The 21,133-nt window shown below is 32.8% G+C and overlaps 2 protein-coding genes and 1 long non-coding RNA gene across 4 annotated transcripts; 1 reads left to right on the top strand and 2 right to left on the bottom strand.

Moving 5' to 3' along the window:
- Positions 1-2,858: 2,858 nt before the first annotated feature.
- Positions 2,859-7,518, bottom strand: LOC124909790 (zinc finger MYM-type protein 5-like). Its single transcript, XM_047450431.1, has 2 exons — positions 7,371-7,518; positions 2,859-3,298 (listed from the first exon to the last, which is right to left on the bottom strand). The coding sequence occupies exons 1-2, from the start codon at positions 7,516-7,518 to the stop codon at positions 2,859-2,861; spliced, it is 588 nt and encodes a 195-aa protein (XP_047306387.1).
- A 6,510-nt stretch (positions 7,519-14,028) lies between these two features.
- LOC124910249 lies at positions 14,029-15,161 on the bottom strand. The gene is made up of 2 exons (XR_007096403.1): positions 15,028-15,161; positions 14,029-14,563 (listed from the first exon to the last, which is right to left on the bottom strand). It is a non-coding gene; the product is annotated as an uncharacterized LOC124910249 (long non-coding RNA).
- Positions 14,475-18,923, top strand: LOC124910248 (protein indeterminate-domain 4, chloroplastic-like). 2 transcript variants are annotated; one of them, XM_047450871.1, is made up of 4 exons: positions 14,475-14,603; positions 14,846-15,242; positions 17,305-18,459; positions 18,756-18,923. In XM_047450871.1, exons 1-3 carry the CDS (start codon positions 14,492-14,494, stop codon positions 18,371-18,373), a joined length of 1,578 nt encoding a protein of 525 aa, XP_047306827.1. In that variant the 5' UTR covers positions 14,475-14,491; the 3' UTR covers positions 18,374-18,459; positions 18,756-18,923. The 2 variants fall into 2 exon arrangements, with proteins under 2 accessions (XP_047306827.1, XP_047306828.1); XM_047450872.1 differs by having other exon boundaries at positions 14,482-14,603; positions 14,852-15,242.
- The last annotated feature ends 2,210 nt before the right edge of the window (positions 18,924-21,133 follow it).

The following is a 21,133-nucleotide window of genomic DNA, read 5'->3' as shown; positions in this document are numbered from 1 at the left end:
TCCATTTGAAGCTTGGTCCTAAGGGATCAGACGTCAAGTCAGACGGCCCCGCGACGTCCGAACTGTCAGTCGTCTATTGACTTGTAGTTTAGAAACAAGAATTTCGCTATGCTTTTAAAAGATAACATAGAAGAACAAAGAGGAAAAAAAGCTAAAAAATTCAATAGAAGAAAAGGAGAAAGACAATCTATTGAAAGATGTACAACAAAGGATGTTTTTCCAGAGATATGTATTGTACCCATTGTAGAACTCAAGGACACAATCAAGATGATTGTTTTTAAGTTGAATGGGTATCCAAATTGGTGGAAGGGGAATAGAGATCAAAAGATAAAAAAATATGGCTAATATGGCAAACACTCCCTTCTCCAATTATGAAGAACAACTAAAATCCTTTGAAAAACATCTTTCAAAATAAGTAAAGTTGAAATTGTTGTTGCCTTCAAAGAAATGATGAAGGATCTTCTTGTAAAATAAAAGGTAAAGAACATTACTATGAAGATACAAAATATTTCCCTAATAAAACTTCTAATTTTAATGGTGTTTGTAGTCTTAATGTTCATAGTAAATATAAAAATGAACCTATTTGGATTATTGAAAGTGAATCTAGTTATCATATATGCTCAAATGTGAATAACATGACTGGAATTTGGAATGTTGTTAATATACCTTTATTTTTACCTGATGAAACAATTAAACATGTGAAACAAATAGGCTAAGCAAGTGATACAAATACAGTGTCGGACCTAAGATTTCGAGGCCTGAGGCGAGCACAAAACTTGGTGCTCTCAAAGCTTAATATTCATACATATATTTTTTATCGATTTAAATATAATAGTATTTGTAGCATAAATTCTAGAAATAAAATATCATAAAAACAATATGTCATAAGTAAATACTAAAAAACAAAGAAGATCCAAACAAAATATAAAATTCATGTTCCGAACTAGTACATAGTCACTTAAATATTACTCGTCTCACATTTTTTGAAGCGAAAATATTTATCAAGTTTGCATAATCAACTTTCTCAATAATTTGTTTCTCGATAGATAACATAGCCAACCTATTTAGTCTTTCTTGCGACATAGTTGATTGAAGATATGTTTTAATCAACTTCAATTTAGAAAAAGTCCTTTCCGCAAATGTAACAATAACTGGTATAGTCAGCAAAACTCGATATGCGATATAGGAATTTGGATAACAACCATCCATTGTTTTCAAATAATTCAGCACATCAATCACTCTTTTTGCTTTTCCGGGTAATGAATGTCTTAAGAACTTTAGTTCTAGAAATAAATCTGATCCATCAACATCGGAGTGCCCATCATATGTTAAAGAATTTTGAAGATTGACATATGAGCTCAAGAGACCATCATCATCAATAGACTTCAACTTCTCCAAACTAAATAAAAACCCAAAGGTTTCTTCGTAATTTTGAAATTGCTCAAATCAAGTTTGAAGTGAAGAAAGAGCTTGATCAATTATAAATAAGAAGTAATTAACTCGAAAAGATTCTTTAGGAGATTGAGTTACCTCTTCACTGTTGATATCATCAAATTGTCTCTTTCTCCGAATGATGCGTTTTCTCGGAAAATATGTTCAATTCCCATTTCACTTGCAATATGTTCGGCTTCAACCAAGGCTTGATCAAATCCAGATTCTCTAAACTCTTAGAGAAAAGAAATAAGCCCTTTAACTGTCCGATAGAAACATCAATATCCATTTTTTATGATTGGAGAAACTTACTGACAATATTAATCTCATATAATAACTTGTACCAAATTATCATTCTGGTTAGGAATTCGAAATTCTCAAGTTCAAATGATGCCAAGTCCTCAGCTTCACTCTTTATTTTTGAGTCATAGAAGTGTTTTCCAAATCAATTAAAGCATCTCGTATTTTTGAAGTCTGGTCTTTTATGGGATTTACACTTTCAACATGGCTTTCCCATCGTGTTTGTGATAATGGCTTGACCGTAAGACCTTGTACATGATCTTTGAATATTTTTCATCGCTTGGTAGAAGAAGAGAATAATGAATATATGCGTTGTATAACACCAAAAAAGGACATCGCTTTACGACAACAATTTACCATATCACATAGTGTGAGATTAAGACTGTGGCATCCACATGGAGTGTAGAAAGCTTTGAGATTAATTTCAAGTAATCTATTTTGTACACCCTTGTGCTTGCCTTTCATATTATATCCATTGTTATATCCTTGACCTCTTATATCGTCAATCGCAAGTTCGATATTGCTCAAAATATTTTTTAGCTCTATAAAAAGCCCAAGCCCAGAAGTTTCATTAACTTTCAAAAATCCAATCCAAAATTCTTCAACCACTATTGCATTTTCTGAATCATCCACACATCTAATTACAAGGGACATCTGTTCCTCGTGACTTGCATCTGGAGTGCAATCAAGTATCACAGTGAAATACTGTGCATGCTTAATTTTTGCAACAATTAAACTTCTTACTTCAACTTCCAATATCTGTATCAATTCATTTTGTATTTTGGGCCCAAGATAAGTGTAATGAATATGTCGTTCTAGAACACGCCGAAGATGTTCCTCCATTATTGGATCAAATTCGGCAATCATTTCAATTAACTGCAAAAAGATTCCATTATTATCAACATAAAGCTTTTCACAATATCCTCGAAGTGCCAAGTTTTTTTCGCAATTCTTTGCACAATTGCAATTATTCTCTTCAAAACTTGTTTCCATTGTTCTCTCTCTTTGTTAATTTCTACTTGCATACTTTCATCAATTGTCTTTTTCTTTTGAAGTCTTCTTTATAATTCAATCCAACTAATCATACAATCAATATGATTTTTACTAGTTTCATGAAGATTGATGCATCAACTGATATTCTTCCAATCTTTGTATCCTTCGTCAGCCAGATAACCAAGTTTCGCCATGGTTCTCTGAGTTTTGAATAACTTGCAACAAAAACAAAAGATCTTGTCCATAGAAATAGAGTACACTAACAATCTTCTGTCACTTTTCTCACCATTTGTCAATTGTCTCTTATAATGTGATGGATTGAAATGTCTTCCAGTTTTAGGACCTATTTCAACCAAAAAGTCCTTAATATTTTGCATTTTGTCCCAATTTCCTAGATCATCAACATTTAAAGGAAACAAAATCTTTTGATTTATATCTCCATCAGTGTCACTTTTAGGCATACTTACATCGTTCTCATTTTCAGACTGTTTTGGGTCTTCATTGCGAAGTTCATTCAATTCACCATGTTCCCGATCATTCAACTTATCATCGATGTCATTCTGGTTCACTTGCTCTACTATTTGATCGCTTGTGAAATACTTATTAAGGCTTCCTACTTGGCTTTGAATTAAAGCATCTTCCTTTTGTTTTTTCTTTCTTTTTTCTATCCTAGACAATTATTTTCTTAGAGGAGGCATGCTTGATAAAACTCTAAATGCTAATCTGCATTAAAAATTTATAGATTAACCAACATTCTATGAATCTATGATTAACCACAATGTTGCACTTTCGCTATGCAATAATGCAAGATACAGATTGTGAATCCACCATTCCACCAAACAAGTCCTCAACAACAAAAAATAATCAAGTAAATCGAACCAAAATCTCACCAAAATCGGAGGAAGAACTCTAGTGGGCAGTGGCGTAGTGCCGAAAAATAAGGCTGGAACGAGTGAAAAAGGCCAAAGAGCTTGGGAAAGGAGACGACTGAGTTTTCTGCTCCAATTCCGGCAAGCTGGAGGATCGACGACGGGATTGGAGTTTGGGGGAAGTGTTTCTTTTCTTTTTCCAGAATGCTTGTTCTTATTTTTTTTTCTTTTTTCTTGAATTTGTTGATAAATGAGAATCGTGCGATTCTTTTCTCCAAGTAAGATAGTATTTTTTATTTTTATTTTTTTGGAAACAAATTAAGTTAGGGCTTATCATTGATAGGTTATCAATTATTATTTATGGGTTTTTTAAAAATAAGCCCATGAACATATCATTATAATTTTTTTTGAAGATTTTGGTGCCCCAAAAATATTTGGGCCTGAGGCAATTGCCTCACTTATTACACAGCAGGTCCGGGCCTATATAAATAAGAAATCTAAAACATTCTATAAAATTGAAACTTTTTGATGTCATGCATGTTCAAGACTTTAAATACAACATAATTTCATTATCTAAACTTGTTAAGAAAAATCATATTAGATGTCAATCTTCGCCTACTGGTTGTATATTGCAGGATCTTAAGGACAACAATACCATAAGAACTAAGAACTAGAGAACTATCTCAAAACTTGTATTTGCTTGAAAACTTAGGATCTAAATCCGGGTCAGAAAATACTATACTAAATAGTTGTACTAATTTCAAATTATTGTAGAGGAGATTTGGACACCTTTCTGATGTTGCATTAAAGCATGTTTTCTCTTTTAATAAAGATGATATTATTCATTGTGATATTTTTCTTGTCTCTAAATTGAAACGATTGCCTTTTAGTAGTAGTACTTCTAAAATTACAAATTGTTTTGAAATGATTCATATGGATGTTTGGGGTCCATAAAAAGAAAATTCACTTATAAATTGTCTTTTATGTTAATTATTGTTGAAGATTATAATAGATTCACATGTACTTACATGATTAAATGTAAAATTTTTGCTATTGAAACATTCATTGAATTATATGCCATGATTAAAACTCAATTCAATTTGATTGTCAAAATTATTATGACAGATAATGGTAATGAATTTATTAATAACGAATGTCAATCTTTTTAAAGAAAAATTGAATTTATATCAAAAATCGTGTGTCTACACACCCCAACAAAATAGGGTGTTAGAAAGAAAATACCAGCATCTTCTTCAAGTAGCTCGGTCATGCATATTTTAGGTTAAAATGCCTAAAATATTCTGGCCATTTTCAATATTAATGACAACACATGTTATTAACAGAACTCCTTCCAAAATTTTAAAATGGTATGATAGTCCATATCACATTCTTTATAAACAAAAACCAGATTATTCTAATTTGAGAGTTTTTTGATGCCTATGTTATATAAAAATAACTTTCCAAATAAAACAAAATTTGAACCAAGGGATTCAAAGTGTGTCTTATTAGGTTATCTTCAAGACAAAAAAGATTCGGGGTTTTTAATTTAAAACAAGAAGCTTTTATTATTTCAAGAGATGTTGTTTTACATGAAAATATCTTCTCTTTTCTCAAAACTAAAGTTAAAGAAAACAAATCTTATAATCATGATACTAGTATTAACCAAATTGTTTTTTTATTTGTATGATTCTGAAATTGATTCTGTAACTAATACTTACACAGACAACACTCTAGAAGAGTCACAAACAGAAAATCAAAATATTTTTGAACCCCTAAGTAAAAACACACAATCTCAAGAACAATATGAGAATTCTCAAACTTCATTTTCACAAGATGAAACTAATTTTTTCACAAGATGAACAACTAAAAGTGAGAAGACAAAGAAAACCACCAGCATGGTGTAATGACTATGTGATGAGTTCAAATATTTAATCATCTATAAAAAAATAAGAACCATATACTCATAACACTTTTCCTTACAATTCAAATGCAAAAAGGAAAATTATCTAGAAATTTTGTTAATATTTCTACTATTAAATAGCCTCAAACATACATAGATGCTTTAAAACTTCATCATTGGCAGCAAGTCATTAAAGAGGAGATAACTGCTCTTCAAGAAAATAAAAATTGGATTTTAAATAAAAAAAGGTCAATTGGATACAGGTGTATTCAAAACTAAATTAGAACCAGATGGGTTAGTAGAAAAGTATAAAGCTCGATTGGTGGCGAAAGGATATAACCAAAAGAATGAGTTGACTTTCACGATAATTTCTCTCCGATAGTCAAAATGGTAACTGTTTATTTATTACTTGCTTTAACTACTGCTAACAAATTGGTTTTACAACAATTTGATGTAAATAACGCATTTATCCACGATAATCTTAACGAGAATGTTTATATGATTCCCCCAGAAGGTTATATCGAAGCTAAAACAGGTCAATTATGTAATCTTAAAAAGAGTCTATGGTTTAAAACAAGAATCTAAGTAGTGGAATTTAGAATATACAAATTGTCTTACAAATTATGGTACAATCTACTTATGATAATTGCTTTTCACAATAAAAACCAATATTTTTTTAGCTTTGTTAGTTTATATTGACGATATTCTAATTGTATGATACAATTTATATCAAATTAATTGTGTGAAGCATTTACTTGACAAAATGTTCACAATTAAAGACCTAGGAAATGCTAAGTATTTCATAGGATTATAAATATATCGTACTGATGCTGGAATATATGTTAATCAACAAAAATATATTTTAGATATTCTTGCTGACACAAGATTAACAGGTGCTGTAATTCCTATGACAAAAGGGGTTAAATTAAATGAGAAAAACTATATTGTTATATCTGAAAAGAGGTTCAGACGACTTATTGGGCGTTTGATTTATTATAGTTTTACGCGACCCGACATTGATTTTAGTGTACAACAGTTAAGCCAATACATGAATAAATCCTTACAAATTCATTGGGATGCGGCCCTTCAGGTTGTGCGATACTTGAAAGGACTTATAGTTTGGGGTTGTTTTATCTTTGTTTATCTAACAATATACTTGAGAGTTTTTTCACACGCAGATTGGGCTACCTACACTAATAGCCGATGATTAGTCACATGTTATTGTATCAAATATGGTGATGCACTAATATTTTGGAAAATAAAGAAACAAAACACTATCACTCGATCCTCGACTGAAGCAGAATATTGAAGTATAGCCACAACAATTTGTGAGCTCAAATAGATTTCATTTTTACTACAAGACATAAACGTCTCACTTATGTTACCAATTCTATTACGGTGTTATAATTAAGCAGCAATACATATCGCTGAAAATCCAGTTTTTCTTGAACGTACAAAGTATCTAGACATAGACTGTCATCTTGTACGTGATCTTTTCAAACAAGATTTTATTCTTCCTCAACATGTGTATTCAAAGATACAACAAGACAATATTTTTACCAAAATATTGGATTTTGGCCTTGTTTTATCTACTTAGGGACAAACTTGTGCCTCGAGATGATCTTAGAGAAACACACAACATGAAACTAGTCCACATTATCCCCCTCTCGCGAATAGACTCCCAAGCTAGTTTTGAAATGAATTTCCTGTCTCTCTCACCCATCCAAATGTGTGAATACATAGTGTCATTAAAATGCAGTGTTTGAATGTAATCAAGATCCTTGCACCTTCCAAAATACACATTAGAAGTACATTCCATTCTTCGTCACATATATCTCTAACTATGGTAGCGAGACAATCTCTCCTTATTCAAACACCTCCGAACTTTGCCTTACGTATAATAGGCTGATTTTCAAACCAAGGATCATGCCTAAACAAAGTACCCTGACCATCTCCCAATATAATATCAAACAATGATGTAGCAATGTCCTTAAGCTTAAGTATCTTCTTAAGTGACCAGGCCATTTCTGCTTTAATCTTGCTTGTCCAAATATTAGTTTCCCTCTTTATAAACCTCGAGTGCACCCATTTTACCCATAAAAAATCATGTTTTTATTCAATTGCCCATAAACACTTAAAAGTAAGAGTTTTATTCCATTTCACGCAACTCTTCAACCCGATTCCACCCTCTTCCATTGACTTACACAAATCTGCCATTTCACTTTTTTCCCTCCCCTTCCTTGGCTCTCCCATATAAAGTTCTATATAAGTTGATCGACCTCTTTCATAACCTTCTTTATAAGTACCAATTGTTGAGACCAATACCCAATAACGCCCACAACAACACTCTTTACCAACTTGATCTGACCTGTGTACAAAAGATTCCTTGTTGCCCATCCCATAATGATGTTCTTCACTTTCTCAATAAGCGGCCTGCAATGAACAATCTGGATTTACTTTGATGTCAACGGAATACCTAAGTACTTAACTAGAAAAAGTGCTCTCAATAATTCCCATGATACTGTAGCTCTCCACATTTGTTTCCTCCTTGACTCTGCCATATAACACTAGACTTTTATCCTCATTAATTGTAAGACCTGTAACACTTGAAAAGAAAGTTAGTTCATCCTTTATAGTTTTTATGGAATCAACATCAGCGCGTGCAAGTATAAACAGGTCGTCGACGAAACAAACATGTGTGAACTTTTCCTCTTGTAGATCGGGTGATAGATGTATTTGAGGTTCTTTCGGAACATCGTACAAATGATCTCAAAGACCTCCATGATGATGACAAATATATACGAATAGAGGGGATCCCATTGCCTCACCCCATTTTCCCCTTTGAAAAAGTCTCTATGGATTTTATTAACACTAATAACAAAAAGGGTAATAGAAACACATTGCATAATCCAAACAATATAAATGCAAAGAAAACCTAAAACAACTATGAAATCGCGGATGGTTTCCCATCTAATGGAGTCAAAATATTTTCGGATATCAATCTTAAATTCCACTTTAGGGTTAATGTTCTTCACTATAACCCTTTAAAATATTTTGCATGAGTAGAATATTATGTGATATGGATTTACTAGGGATAAAAACGGACTGCCCTAATCTAACAAGCTTAGGAATGACATTTTAAAATGATTTGAGAGGATTTTCAAAATGATTTTGTAGATAACGTTACAGCAAGAGATGGGTCAGAAATCTTGGATTCTTTCGGGTACAAAACTCTTCAGGATTAGAGTTAGATATACGAATAGAGGGGATCCCCTTGCCTCACCCCGTTCCCCCTTTGAAAAAGCCTCTATGAATTTCATTAACACTAATAAAAAAATAGGTAGTGGAAATACATTGTATAATCCAATCAATATAAATGAAAGGAAAACCTAAAACAACTATGAAATCGCGGATAGTTTCCCATCTAATGGAGTCAAAAGCTTTCCGAATATCAATATTAAATTTCACTCTAAGGGTAATGTTCTTCCCCATAACCCTATAAAAGATTTTGCATGAGTAGAATATTATGTGATATGGATCTACCATGGATAAAAATGGACTGCCCTAAACTAACAAGCTTAATAATGACATTTTAAAAACGATTTGAAAGGATTTTCGAATAATTTTGTAGATAACGTTAAATCAAGAGATAAGGATTAAAGTTAGAACTATCACATTTCATTTATTCAATATTGTCCTATTATGAAAAAATTCTAGCACCCCTTCGCTAACATCATGACCCACATCGGACCAATTCTCTTTGATGAATTCAGCGTTGAACCCATCCAGAACTAGGCTCTTGTTTCCTTTCATACTAAACAAAGCTTTCTTGATGTCATCCACTGTAACAACCTCAATCAAACTCTGATTGTCCTCTGCTGAAACCTTTTTGTCAACAATCTGATAAAACGTATTAAGGTGACTTGGAAGCTATTTTTTGGTCTACTAATCCCATTAGTAGTCGAAAATATTGGACAACAACCTCTTGAATCTAACCTCTTGAATCTGGTCCTCCAAGTAAACGGTTTTGAACATCTTCCAGTTTGGATCTAGCAGCCAACAGCCTTTTTAAGATATTTCTGAATTTTTTCTTATCAAGCTTTTGAAGTTGAATCTTGAGAAGCCTTAACTTTTCTAAAACTCGGAACATGTTTGATCTATTAATTTTCTTAGACCACACTTCATTCAAGATTGTCTGGAAATGATCACTTTCCATCCAAAAGTTGAAGAATTTGAATGGAAATTTAGCTCTTTTCTCCTTTTCTCAAAATAGCTTGATTGGGCAATGATATGAAATTCCTAGATTTAGTACATGTATATGATTTCTTGGAAACTATTTTTCCCATTCCTCATTAATAAGTCCTCTATCAATTCTAATTTTTTTCACTTGTTCATCTTCTCTTGTTGAAGACCAAGTATAGAGGTAAAGTTGGTAGGCTAAATGTAGGTGATGTCCCTAACGCAATTGTTGAAATCAATCATTTCTTGTGACATCAGATTCAGGGCTTCAATCACTTTCGATTCTTGTGGCATTGAAGTCACCAAGAAATTCCCACGGCTTATCACCGTCTACCTAGCCCCTTAAACATTCCCATAAAGTTCTTCAAATCGAGACTAAGTTACTGCCATAAACAATAGATAACTGAAAACAATTTCCAGCAACTTTGCATTTTACCTCAATCATGATAACCTTGTTGTTTGATTGCATCAGCTTAACTTCAGTAGCCTTGGTGTCCCAAGCAACCTATATTCTACTCATTCTTGAGTTAGAATTGTGTATTACATCCCAGCTGCTATCAACACAAAGCGCACAAATTTTCTCCACATTTCTGGATTTGACTTTAGTTTCCATAATTCCAATGATGGTCACCTTCTGGTTTTCAATGATTCTCTTGATCTCATTGCATTTAAGAGGGTCATTGACACCTCTAATATTTCAAGTCATGAATATAGTCATGATATTCATGGATAATTATTAGAGTTTGACTCCTGCTCTTTGGCTTTGCTCTAAATTCCAGTTTCATTCTTTTTCTGTCTTTCCTTATTTCTTTCAGAATTATGCATCCCAATTATTTTCCAAATGATTTGCTACATAGTAGCTTTCATATCTTCATGAACACTATCTTTACCATCAGAATATACATATGCATCACTATCCTCGTTGTCTTTTAATGAAACCGATTGATTAGTATCCTAAGATGATGACAATGAAATAGGGTCGCTATAAACATCTCTAATGTCATAATTTCTATTAGCTAGAACCCCAATATTATCAATAGACTGGCTTTGGATCCCAACAATTTTTTCAGCCTAAATCTATCTACTTTCAGTAGCTTTGATCAAAACCAATGACCCTTTTATAAATCTATCTACTTTCAGTAGCTTTGATCAAAACCAACGACCCTTTTAGTTTCTACCCTGTTCTGACCACAACTCCTAGACTTCTGTTCTATCTGATTTTCATCTTCAACCTTAACCTCTACCGACCATCATTCGATATTTGAAGTTGTTTAACATGTTGGAGCCTTTTTCCAATAGCTCTCCCATCCAGAGTCTATAATTTGCCAATAGCCTCATCAAGAGTTCCCAAGACCAGTACAATCTCAATTTAACCATTACCACCAGTCCGTTCATGACTAACATTCGACTTCCTATGCTGAATTTGAACCTCCTCGCAACTATTAGATTTCTAAATTTTTACATTCATTTGTGCATTATCACCAGTTTTAGCCTTAACAGATATATCCTGATTAACATTAGAACCTAGTATTTGACCTTTAGCATTAAAAAGTCCAATTCTGGATTTCAGTACTCAAATATTCAGCATTCTGAACCTTGTCCTGAACTAGGATTCTAGCATGGACATGAACCTGATCACACCCAAAAGAACATTATCCAGAATTCCAACATGATCCTGATTCTGGTCTCAACCCATAATTACAACATTCTTTTTAACCTTAACACCCTGATCTTGATCCTTACCCAATACTTTAGCAAAACCCTAATTCTTGTCACAACCCATAATTACAACGTTCTTTCCTGATTTTGCACCATGACCCTTATCCTTACCTAGAAATTCAGCATCTTGATCCTGAACACAACCTAGAATTTTCACATCCTTACTCAAATTTTTATCAACCTGGCCCTAATCTTGACCAATAATTCCAGCGCCCTGCCTTTGCCTCTGAATCTGACCTTGACCCAATGTTTCAGCATACAAATTACCAGCATGTTTTTTTTTTGGAAAAACGACTTAGAGTTATTTTATTAAAAGTTCCCAAAAATGAGAAAAAGACCACGAGTTTAAGAGATCATTCTAGACAAGCCTGAAATGATTTTGAAGTCGTAACATTCTGAATAAAAGCTATAAAGCTAAAAACGTAAATGAATTATCTGATTACAATGCTTTCAATTCTAGTGAGTTTAAAAAACGATAAATTCCAGTTCCTACAGATATTCCAGTTCTGCTCCGTGCTTGGAATTCTTATCCACGTTCCCGCGAGGGCACTGCAATCCGATACAATATCTTTCCATAACTCTTCAACGCTCCTGCGGGTTCTACCATATACCCTTGCATTCCGTTCTTGCCAAATGTTATACACCACTACTCCAAAGCCACACTTGAACACGCTTGTTGCAAATATATTTCCCTTGGCTTTGAGTAGTGTTGCATCTTTGATTTCATTCCATTTGCTCGGGAAACTGATCAGCTCCAGGCTTTTATAGAATCTGTGCCAAAGCTCTGAAACAATACAGCAGCTCCCGAATATGTGATCTATGGTTTCTTCATTTCCTCTACATAGAAGACAGCTCGTGTCCGGGATGCTCATATACTTGCTGATACGATCACGAGTGCTGAGTCTTTCCTAGAAGGCGAGCCAAATGATGAACTGGTATCTAGGGATAATCTTCGTTGACCATACAAGAGGAGCCCATTCTATTTTCTACGCTTTTCCCAGGTTACCTCCCATATTTTCTTCGATACCATCTTTCCATTCATGAATATCCGGTCTTTCGTGTAGTTATATGTTACTTATATGATCAAGTTTCCTCTGTCTTTCTGGATTTCTTCTCAGGAGTGAGTTCCAATTCTCGTCTTTAATGTCTCTAATTTTCGCTTCTGTGCAAGTATAAAGAATTTTAGCATGACCTTGACTTCTATCATAACCCATAGTTGTATCTTCCGTTTCATCATTTGCATCCTAACTCTGATTCTGACCCAGAAGTTCAAAATCTTGACCCTGCTGAGTATGACCCATATATTAAGCATTTTGACCTTGATCATGACCCAAAAATTTGACCTCCTCAAAGGACCCATATATTCCAGGACATGAAAAAAGATTTTAGGATTCATATTGTTCTTGAGATGTCCTTCAAATAAACTATGTCACTTGCAATTGGAGATGACATTAGAAAAAATGTGAAAGATGTTGTGGAAGTTTAGATGTGTGGTCGGATGATATTGAGGTCATAACTTGTTAGATTGCTGCTATAAAGTGTATGCAAATCTAGATGTGCTCTCCTAAAACCTATATAGGGAGTGTCTTTTTCATTTTTATGACTATTTCACCACAAATATTATTATTATTTAAATTAAGGAGAATTAGAATGACACCCGTTTTTATTCAATGTGCTCTTAGTTAAAATTAAACTCGTAATATTTTGGTCTCTTAAACTGATCACCACGAAAATTAGTGAATTAGTGAAAAAAAATAAAATATAAACAAAAAATAAAATGAGACAATAAGTAATTAGGATTGCTAAATATTAATTGATTAAAAGAGAGTAGAAAATGATGCTTAAATTATAATAACTTAGTGAGCCTCTAACGATGAGAAAATAAAAGAATTTAATATTCCTATAATATTTAGTTAGTTATTACAAATTAGAATTCTTTGGATGTCCTGAGATTTAATTGTTGAGTTTTACTTTTATGTTAATTTCTTTAGTTAAATGTTTTTATATATGATTTGTTATGTATTTTTTTAATTAATTTGTAAAACTCTTCTCACAATTTTGATTGTAATTTTTTTTTTGTAAGATATAATTTAGCAAGTCTTCTCATCTTTTTGAACTAATAAAATAATTTTCAATTTTAAAAATAATTATTTAGCTTAACATATTTTATTTATAAAAAAGTTTTCCAATTGGCCTTCATTTTCTCTTAAATCATTTAAAAATAACAAAATAAAAATATAATAAATGATTTCTCAAATTATAAATTCATAACAAACTATTCAATCCTATCAAACACAATTATAAGAAAATACATTACTTATGAAAAAAGTTTAAAAAGGAAAAAAAAACATTTTTTCTATTATTACATGGTTGTAATTCATGACACGATTAAAACATTTATAAATTGTTATTTATTATTTTCTTTAAAGCAAAACTATTTAATTATTATTTATATTATTTTCTTTTTCTAGAAAAAATATAAATTCAATTAAATTATATTCCTTTTTGTCATTTTTATAAAATTATTTTGTATTTAAACATTACTTTTTTTAAATGCAATTATAAAGACAATAAATTACAATTTGAAATAGTCCAAAATTTGATTCTTCATCCCCAAAACAAAATATAATATAAAAAGAACATTTTCTTTTTGAGGTATGACTTGAGAAAATGGGATGACTACAGAAGAAAAAAAAAAGAAAAGAATTCCATCTCTCTTTTTCTCTTTCTATTCTCCCTCTCTACCTTTCTCACCTTGATTTCAGTTTTCTTTTTCCAGATATTCACCTTTTCCACATTTCTTCAGTCTCATAAATATCTAAGAGCTTAAATCAATCTACTTTTTCAGTTCTTGAGATAAGTTTTCATCTCATAAGGCCTTCGATTTGCATGTGGGTTTCCAGATAGGATTACTCTCATCAAAAAGTTGCTCTTAGCAACAGAAAGGAGAGAGAAACTGAGAGCTAGATTTATATATATATATATATATATAGCTAGCTAGGTTATACGTATAGATACAAAGATAGAAAAACCAAGACCTATGGCGGCATCCTCTTCATCAGCTTCGGCTTACAATGGAATGAGAGAAGAACCGGAGATGAAAGAACAACAACTGCAGCCGAAGAAGAGAAGAAATCAACCAGGAACACCAAGCAAGTACCTTAAATTCTTGTCAAAACCTATTTGAATCAAGAACCCTAGTTTCTTTTATTCATTTCTAATCTCAAATCTGAGTTGCCCTCTGTTTGCTATGTTATTGTTTTCCTGCTTTGATTGTAACTTTTGAGTTCTAACTTGTTCCGATAACTTTTTGTCGCGTTGTTAATTTTGATCACAAATGGTTTCATCTTTATAAAAAATTAAGAAATTCTGACAATCTATGATGTCTTATTAGATCCAGATTCAGAGGTGATAGCTTTATCTCCCAGGACTCTTATGGCCACAAACAGATTCATATGCGAGGTTTGCAGTAAAGGATTTCAGAGGGAACAAAATCTGCAACTACATAGAAGGGGGCACAATCTTCCATGGAAGCTAAAACAGAAGAATCCCAAAGAGGTGAGAAGGAAAGTGTACCTTTGCCCTGAGACATCCTGTGTTCATCATGATCCTTCTCGAGCTCTTGGAGATTTAACTGGAATCAAGAAACATTACTTTAGAAAACATGGTGAGAAGAAGTATAAATGTGAAAAGTGTTCAAAGAAGTATGCTGTTCAATCTGATTGGAAAGCCCATTCTAAAACTTGCGGAACTAGAGAATATAGATGTGATTGCGGCACTCTCTTCTCAAGGTAAACTCATTAATTTAAATCAATTGATTTCTAATTCCTTATATGTTTCAGAGATATTTTGGTCAATGTTACTTGTACTAAAAGAGTTTTTGTTTGTAAGAGAAAGAAAGGATAAGAAGGGGAGGGGATCCATGATTTTTTTTTAAATAGAGTTAGTTTTCAACTGATTAGAATCTTATAAAATATCGTTTGGTAATATGATTTTTATGTCCTTGTCTAATTTTTCAAGTCCTTTTTGGGGGGTTAGATCTTTTCTAGGTTGTCTTTGGATTCTTTAAGAATTTTTGGAGGGGTAGTGAAGAAGAAGATGAAAAAAAATGGTTCCACGTGAATAAGGTTTTGGACTGCCATTGGCAATAGGGGAACAAAATTTGAACTTGTTTTTTTGTCACAACTGTTCATGTCTTTCTCTCTCACACACAATACACACAGAGAAAAACTCCTTTGGGGAATCGTGCGGTTTTATTTGTTTACCTTTTCACCTATTCACATGGTGTTATATGCTTTGTACAATGACAATCGTTACTGGTTTGTTCTCTTATGAGTTGGCTTCATTCTGCCATTACCAGTCAGAAACCTTCTCTCTCTCTATTCTCTCTCACAGACACACACACTTCCACTCTTCTTGTGTTCATTAATTGTTTTTTTTTATATATTTTAAAACAGTTTCATTAAAGAGATTATGATTAGTTCTGAATCGAGTATGGTTCAAATTTATCATGTATTAATTGGTTATATTTGTTTCCAATTTTAGTTTTGTGTTTATGGAGATTTTAATGAAACTTGTTCAGGATAGACATTGGTTTGCATCAAATTGAATTCAATCTCTAGGGATTGCTTTCTTGAATGATTTCCTTTCATCTTCTTGAAAAATATTAATTTTTTCATTTATTTCAATTGTCACTTCTTTAAATGCTAATTAATCCCTTAATGTATTATTTTTCATTTTAGCAATCTCTGTGTATTAAATAGAATTATGTTTGGCAGCTCTTCTATTTTCTTCTAATTCTGACCCATATTGGTTTTCAAATGATTTTTTTGAAAGGATGTGAGTTTTTTGTTTTCAAATGTTTTGTTCAATTATTTTTATTCAAAATGATGGCTGTGGGCAATCTTGTAATAGATCTGATATTTTGTATTCCTTTGTTTATCCTTTTAATTTATCTATCTCTACACTTTTATAGTTCATTTTATTCTGCTAATTGATCTTTTACAGTGGAATCTTTTTAAATAAAATCTATTTAGGGTTGGTTACCTTAGTAGCCAATTTGGTGGTGACTTCCTCCAGCAGCAGTTCAAACTGCAACCCTAATTAATTTCTCACTCCTCAAAGTTCCATATTTGAATCACTTCTTTGTTTCCTAATCCATGGAAGTTTTATCTTTATTTGGAACAATGGGACCACTACCCAGAAACACAGTGCCCTCCCCATCACATGTCTCATATTGGTAATATCTATTATATACATCAATCTTGTAATGGCTCCATCATACCAGTTCACTGATCCCGATCCTTTCTATTTCTCTTTTCTCTTGTACATTAATCTTATCTCCCTCTTAGCTGTAAAATTAGGTTTTTACTGCTCAAATATACACTTGTACATTATTGTCTTCACATGCATTATATATAAGAGACAATAATATAGACAAGTATGGCACTCATCAATTTTATACACATACTGATATATATGTACCACAATATTTAACCCATTTAAAGTCCATATCCAACTAGCTCCTAGATCTTTCACTGTCTCTGAAAACCTTTAGTTCGATGACCAAAAGGGTTTAGTTGTTTAAAGTCGTCCAGATTATTAATTGTGTTTTTTCCTTTTATTTTCACAAGTTGTATAGAGGGGTACAATATTTTTCTTTTAATGTTTCTCAGCCTTTTTCCTTTTATCCCCAATTTTCTTTGGATCATAATGTTTAATACGAGATCTATGAGTTATAATTGGTAGTTCTCATATTAACCGTCGACTCAATCATTGCATTGATTGTAGATATTAATTAAATTTTCTATTTTAGAAGAAGAGACTAGCTAATCTATTCTCTTTTATAACCAGGAGAGACAGCTTCATTACCCACCGGGCATTTTGCGATGCTCTGGCTCAAGAGACTGCAAGACATCCTTCAAACTTAGCCTCAATTAGCAGCCATTTGTATGCTGGTAGCAACAATATGAGCTTAGGCCTATCCACAGTTGGTTCCCACCAGCAGCTTCCTTCCATTAATCAAGATCATCAGCTTCTAGCACAATCGTCCGACATCCTTCGCCTAGGTAATAACCGTTTGACACCATTTGAAAGTCTTGTTGGTGGCTCATCCTTCCGCACACCTATGATGCCACCTCCACCATCACCTTTCTACCTACACGAGTCTTCCAATGGTAATTTGACTGAAAACAAGCTTTCTTTGATGCATGGACTGATGAACAACAACAACAACAACATGAACAACAACATCCCTACTGATCATGAAACAAGCCCCCTTGGCTTCTTCTCCAACAACAACTTTCTCGTTAATCCAAATGAAGGGACGGGCATGTTCTCTACTAGCTTATTGGGAAGCCAAATGACTTCAAACGCTCCATCCCTCTTTTGTCAGTCTAATGACATCAACAATAACAACAACAACAACAATATCAGTGCCTCTCACATGTCAGCCACTGCACTGCTTCAGAAGGCTGCTCAGATGGGATCCAGCACAAGCAACGCTAGTGCGACACTGCTTAGAGGGTTTGCTAGCTCCACCTCATCCTCATCTTCGACCGGTCCAAAGACAGACAGGCCTCTACCAATTATGTCCCAAAACCTAGGAAGTATGTTTGGAAACAATGTTGCTGTTGATAACAACAACAATAATCTGAATGACTTGATGAACTATTCTCTACCCGGGGAAAACGGAGGGATGGTATTCGGGGCTATGAATGGTTACGGAAAAGAAGGAACGTTCTTGAACATGAACCAAAATCACTTGAAGAAGGAATCTGATAGCTTCACAAGAGATTTTCTTGGAGTAGGGCAAATGGAGAGCATGTTTTCATCTATTAGAGAGAATGGGGTTGATTTGGTAAGCTCTTTAGAATCATCAGATCAAGGAAAAGCTGTTGCTCGAGACGGGAATTTTCAATGAAAAACAAAAAAAAAAATATGGGGAGAAAAATAAAGAAAAAGAAATGATACAAATGCTCTACAGGTGTTGGAAAAAGAAAGTACAGGTACGTAGATTTCATATGACGTTTTAATTTGCTTTTATGTAGAAAGGAGTAATTTTTAGATACCTAGAAATTTACTCTCTCTCTCCATTTCTCTCTCTATCCCTCTGTCTGTGTGCAGGTGTCAGACTTAATTGCTTTCAAAATTTTGTCCTCCTCGAAGGCATTGCATTTCCATTTAAAATAATGAAGAATGTTTTATTTGTTTAAAATATTTGTAACATTCTTATAAAATTCTATTTTTTTTTTAATATTATTAAAAATTGTCTTTCCTTATCCTCGGTCTGATTTGATTCTCGCAGGAAGAAGAAGTTTTGCAAATCTCTCCGGCAACTTCTCCGACGACATGCTTACAATAATTAGTTAAATCATCTCAAACGACAGATATTTTATACATGCATGCAGCTACAGCTCTCTCTCTCATGAATTCTTTTTTCTTCTTGACAATTAAAAGTACTGTGTTTGTGATATTTATTTTAAGTTTTCTGTTATTTTGAACTATAAGAAAAATGTTGAAATGCATAAAAAAATTTCAAAAATTATTCCAATTTATTATTATTGTTTTGATAGGTATTTAAATACATAGTGAAATCTTTATGTATATCTGTGTAGTTTTGTTTGCCAAATGATTTTAGAGGAAAAATATCAGTTTTATCTGATTTATCCTAATTAAATCTTCTTTCAAATGTCTTTGATATTATCTACATTCTTTTCTGGCGGATCCATTAGTATTTGACCAAATGATAATTATTGTTTTATCTCATTTATAATTTTATTCATTAAGCAAATTATGCTAAATGTTATTTTCATCATCAATTCATGATTTATATATATATATATGATGAAAATTTTAATTGTGATTCCATTTTTTTTTCTACACATGGTTTATAATTCTTAAAAAAGCTAGCGCAATACATATAATGATTTAAAAAAAACCAATTATTATTAAATTTTTTCCTTAGAAAATAGTTACTTTTCTGATTCACAATATGCACAAAACTCACATTAAATGTGGTGAAAAATGCACTATATATTGAAACTAATAAGTTGTCATGACTCACTAGTTAATTAACTAAAAAAAGGTTCCAAGAGACCTCTAAATAACCATATCAAAAGCGGAAAAGACACAAATAAAACTATATCGAAATTTTTAAAGCACTCATAACATCATAACATATATTTTCTTTGACAAAGGAAGTGTTGTGTTGATGATCCGGGCTTCGTTAATTTTCTTTTGAAGTCCTTGTAGTCCACACAACCATGAAGTTTATAATTCTCTTTATCAAGTTTGATAGAATGATTATCAATTCCTTTTTTTATGCTCCGATTTTGATCAGAAATAATTTGTCCAACTCTTATAAAGGCCACAACATCATAAACTCTTCCATGCAGTCCTATAAAGCCATTGCGCTGATTTTTTTCTCCTTAAGTGGTAGTTGGTCGTTTTGGTCTTCAGAGCTATAAAGAAACAAAGTTGGTACATTTGTTTCTCTTCCGAATTTCTTTTGAATGATAAAATCGTGTCATATATATATTTGCGAATATAACAAATTTATAACCAAATAATCCAAAAATATTTTTAAAATACAAATTAATACCTAAATTAATCATGAGTTATGAACATCAAACTCAATAGACAAAATTAAGACTCATACAACAATAAACAACATAACAACAACGACAAAAGAGTTGAATATTCCCTGAGTTCAAGCCCGTCAGACTTCATGTTTTTTTTTTGTTTGAAAAAACGACTAAGCGTCATTTCATTAAAAATTCTCCAAAAGGGAAAAAAACTCACAAGTTTTACGGGATCATTTTAGACAGGCCTAAAACGATTTTGAGTTCATAACAATTTTTGAATAAACTCTAAAAAACTAAAAATGTAAACATATTATCTCATTACAATACATTCAATTCTAGTGATTTCTGTAAAAGGTAGATTCCAATTTCTGTATATATTCTAGTTCTGATCCGTGCTTAGAATTCTCCTCCATGTTACCGTAAGGGCGCCACAATTCGAGATAATTTCTCTCCATAGCTCTTCAACGCTCCTGCGGGTTTTGCCATAAACTTTTGTGTTTCGCCCCTGCCATATGTTGTAGACCACTGCTCCAAAACTACATTTGAATACGTTTGTTGCTAATCTATTTTCTTTGGATTTGAGTACTGCTATCTCCTTAATTTCTTTTCATTCTTTCAGGAAACTGATCAGCTCTAGACTTTTTGCAAAACGATCCCAAAGCTCCATAGCGATACTACAACTTCCAAACAGGTGATCAATGGATTCCTCATTTGCATAGTAGACATTTCATGTCCGGAATGCTCATATACTTACTGATGCGGTCTCAAGTGTTGAGTCTTTCCTAGAAGGCGAGCCATATGATGAACTGGTGTTATGGAATGATCTTGGTTGAACATACAAGAGGAGCCCAATCTACTTTCTGTGCTTTTTCCCAGGTTACCTCCCATATTCTCTTTTAATCCAGCTTCCCATTGTCTTCGGCTTTCCATTCATGAACGTCGGGTCTGTCGTGAAGTTATATGTTACTTATGTGATTTAGTATCCTCTGCCCTTCTAGAACTCTTCTCAGGAGCGAGTCCCAATTCCCGTATTTGATATCTCTGATTTTCGCCACTACATAGTCTCTTCTGATGCAAGTATTCTTAAACTCCTCCTT

The sequence above is a fragment of the Impatiens glandulifera genome, chromosome 7, assembly GCF_907164915.1.
Source record: "Impatiens glandulifera chromosome 7, dImpGla2.1, whole genome shotgun sequence".
NCBI classification, from domain to species: Eukaryota; Viridiplantae; Streptophyta; class Magnoliopsida; order Ericales; family Balsaminaceae; genus Impatiens; species Impatiens glandulifera.
The sequence above is the reverse complement of the archived record's forward strand: the minus strand, read 5'-3'. Positions and strand labels throughout refer to the sequence as shown.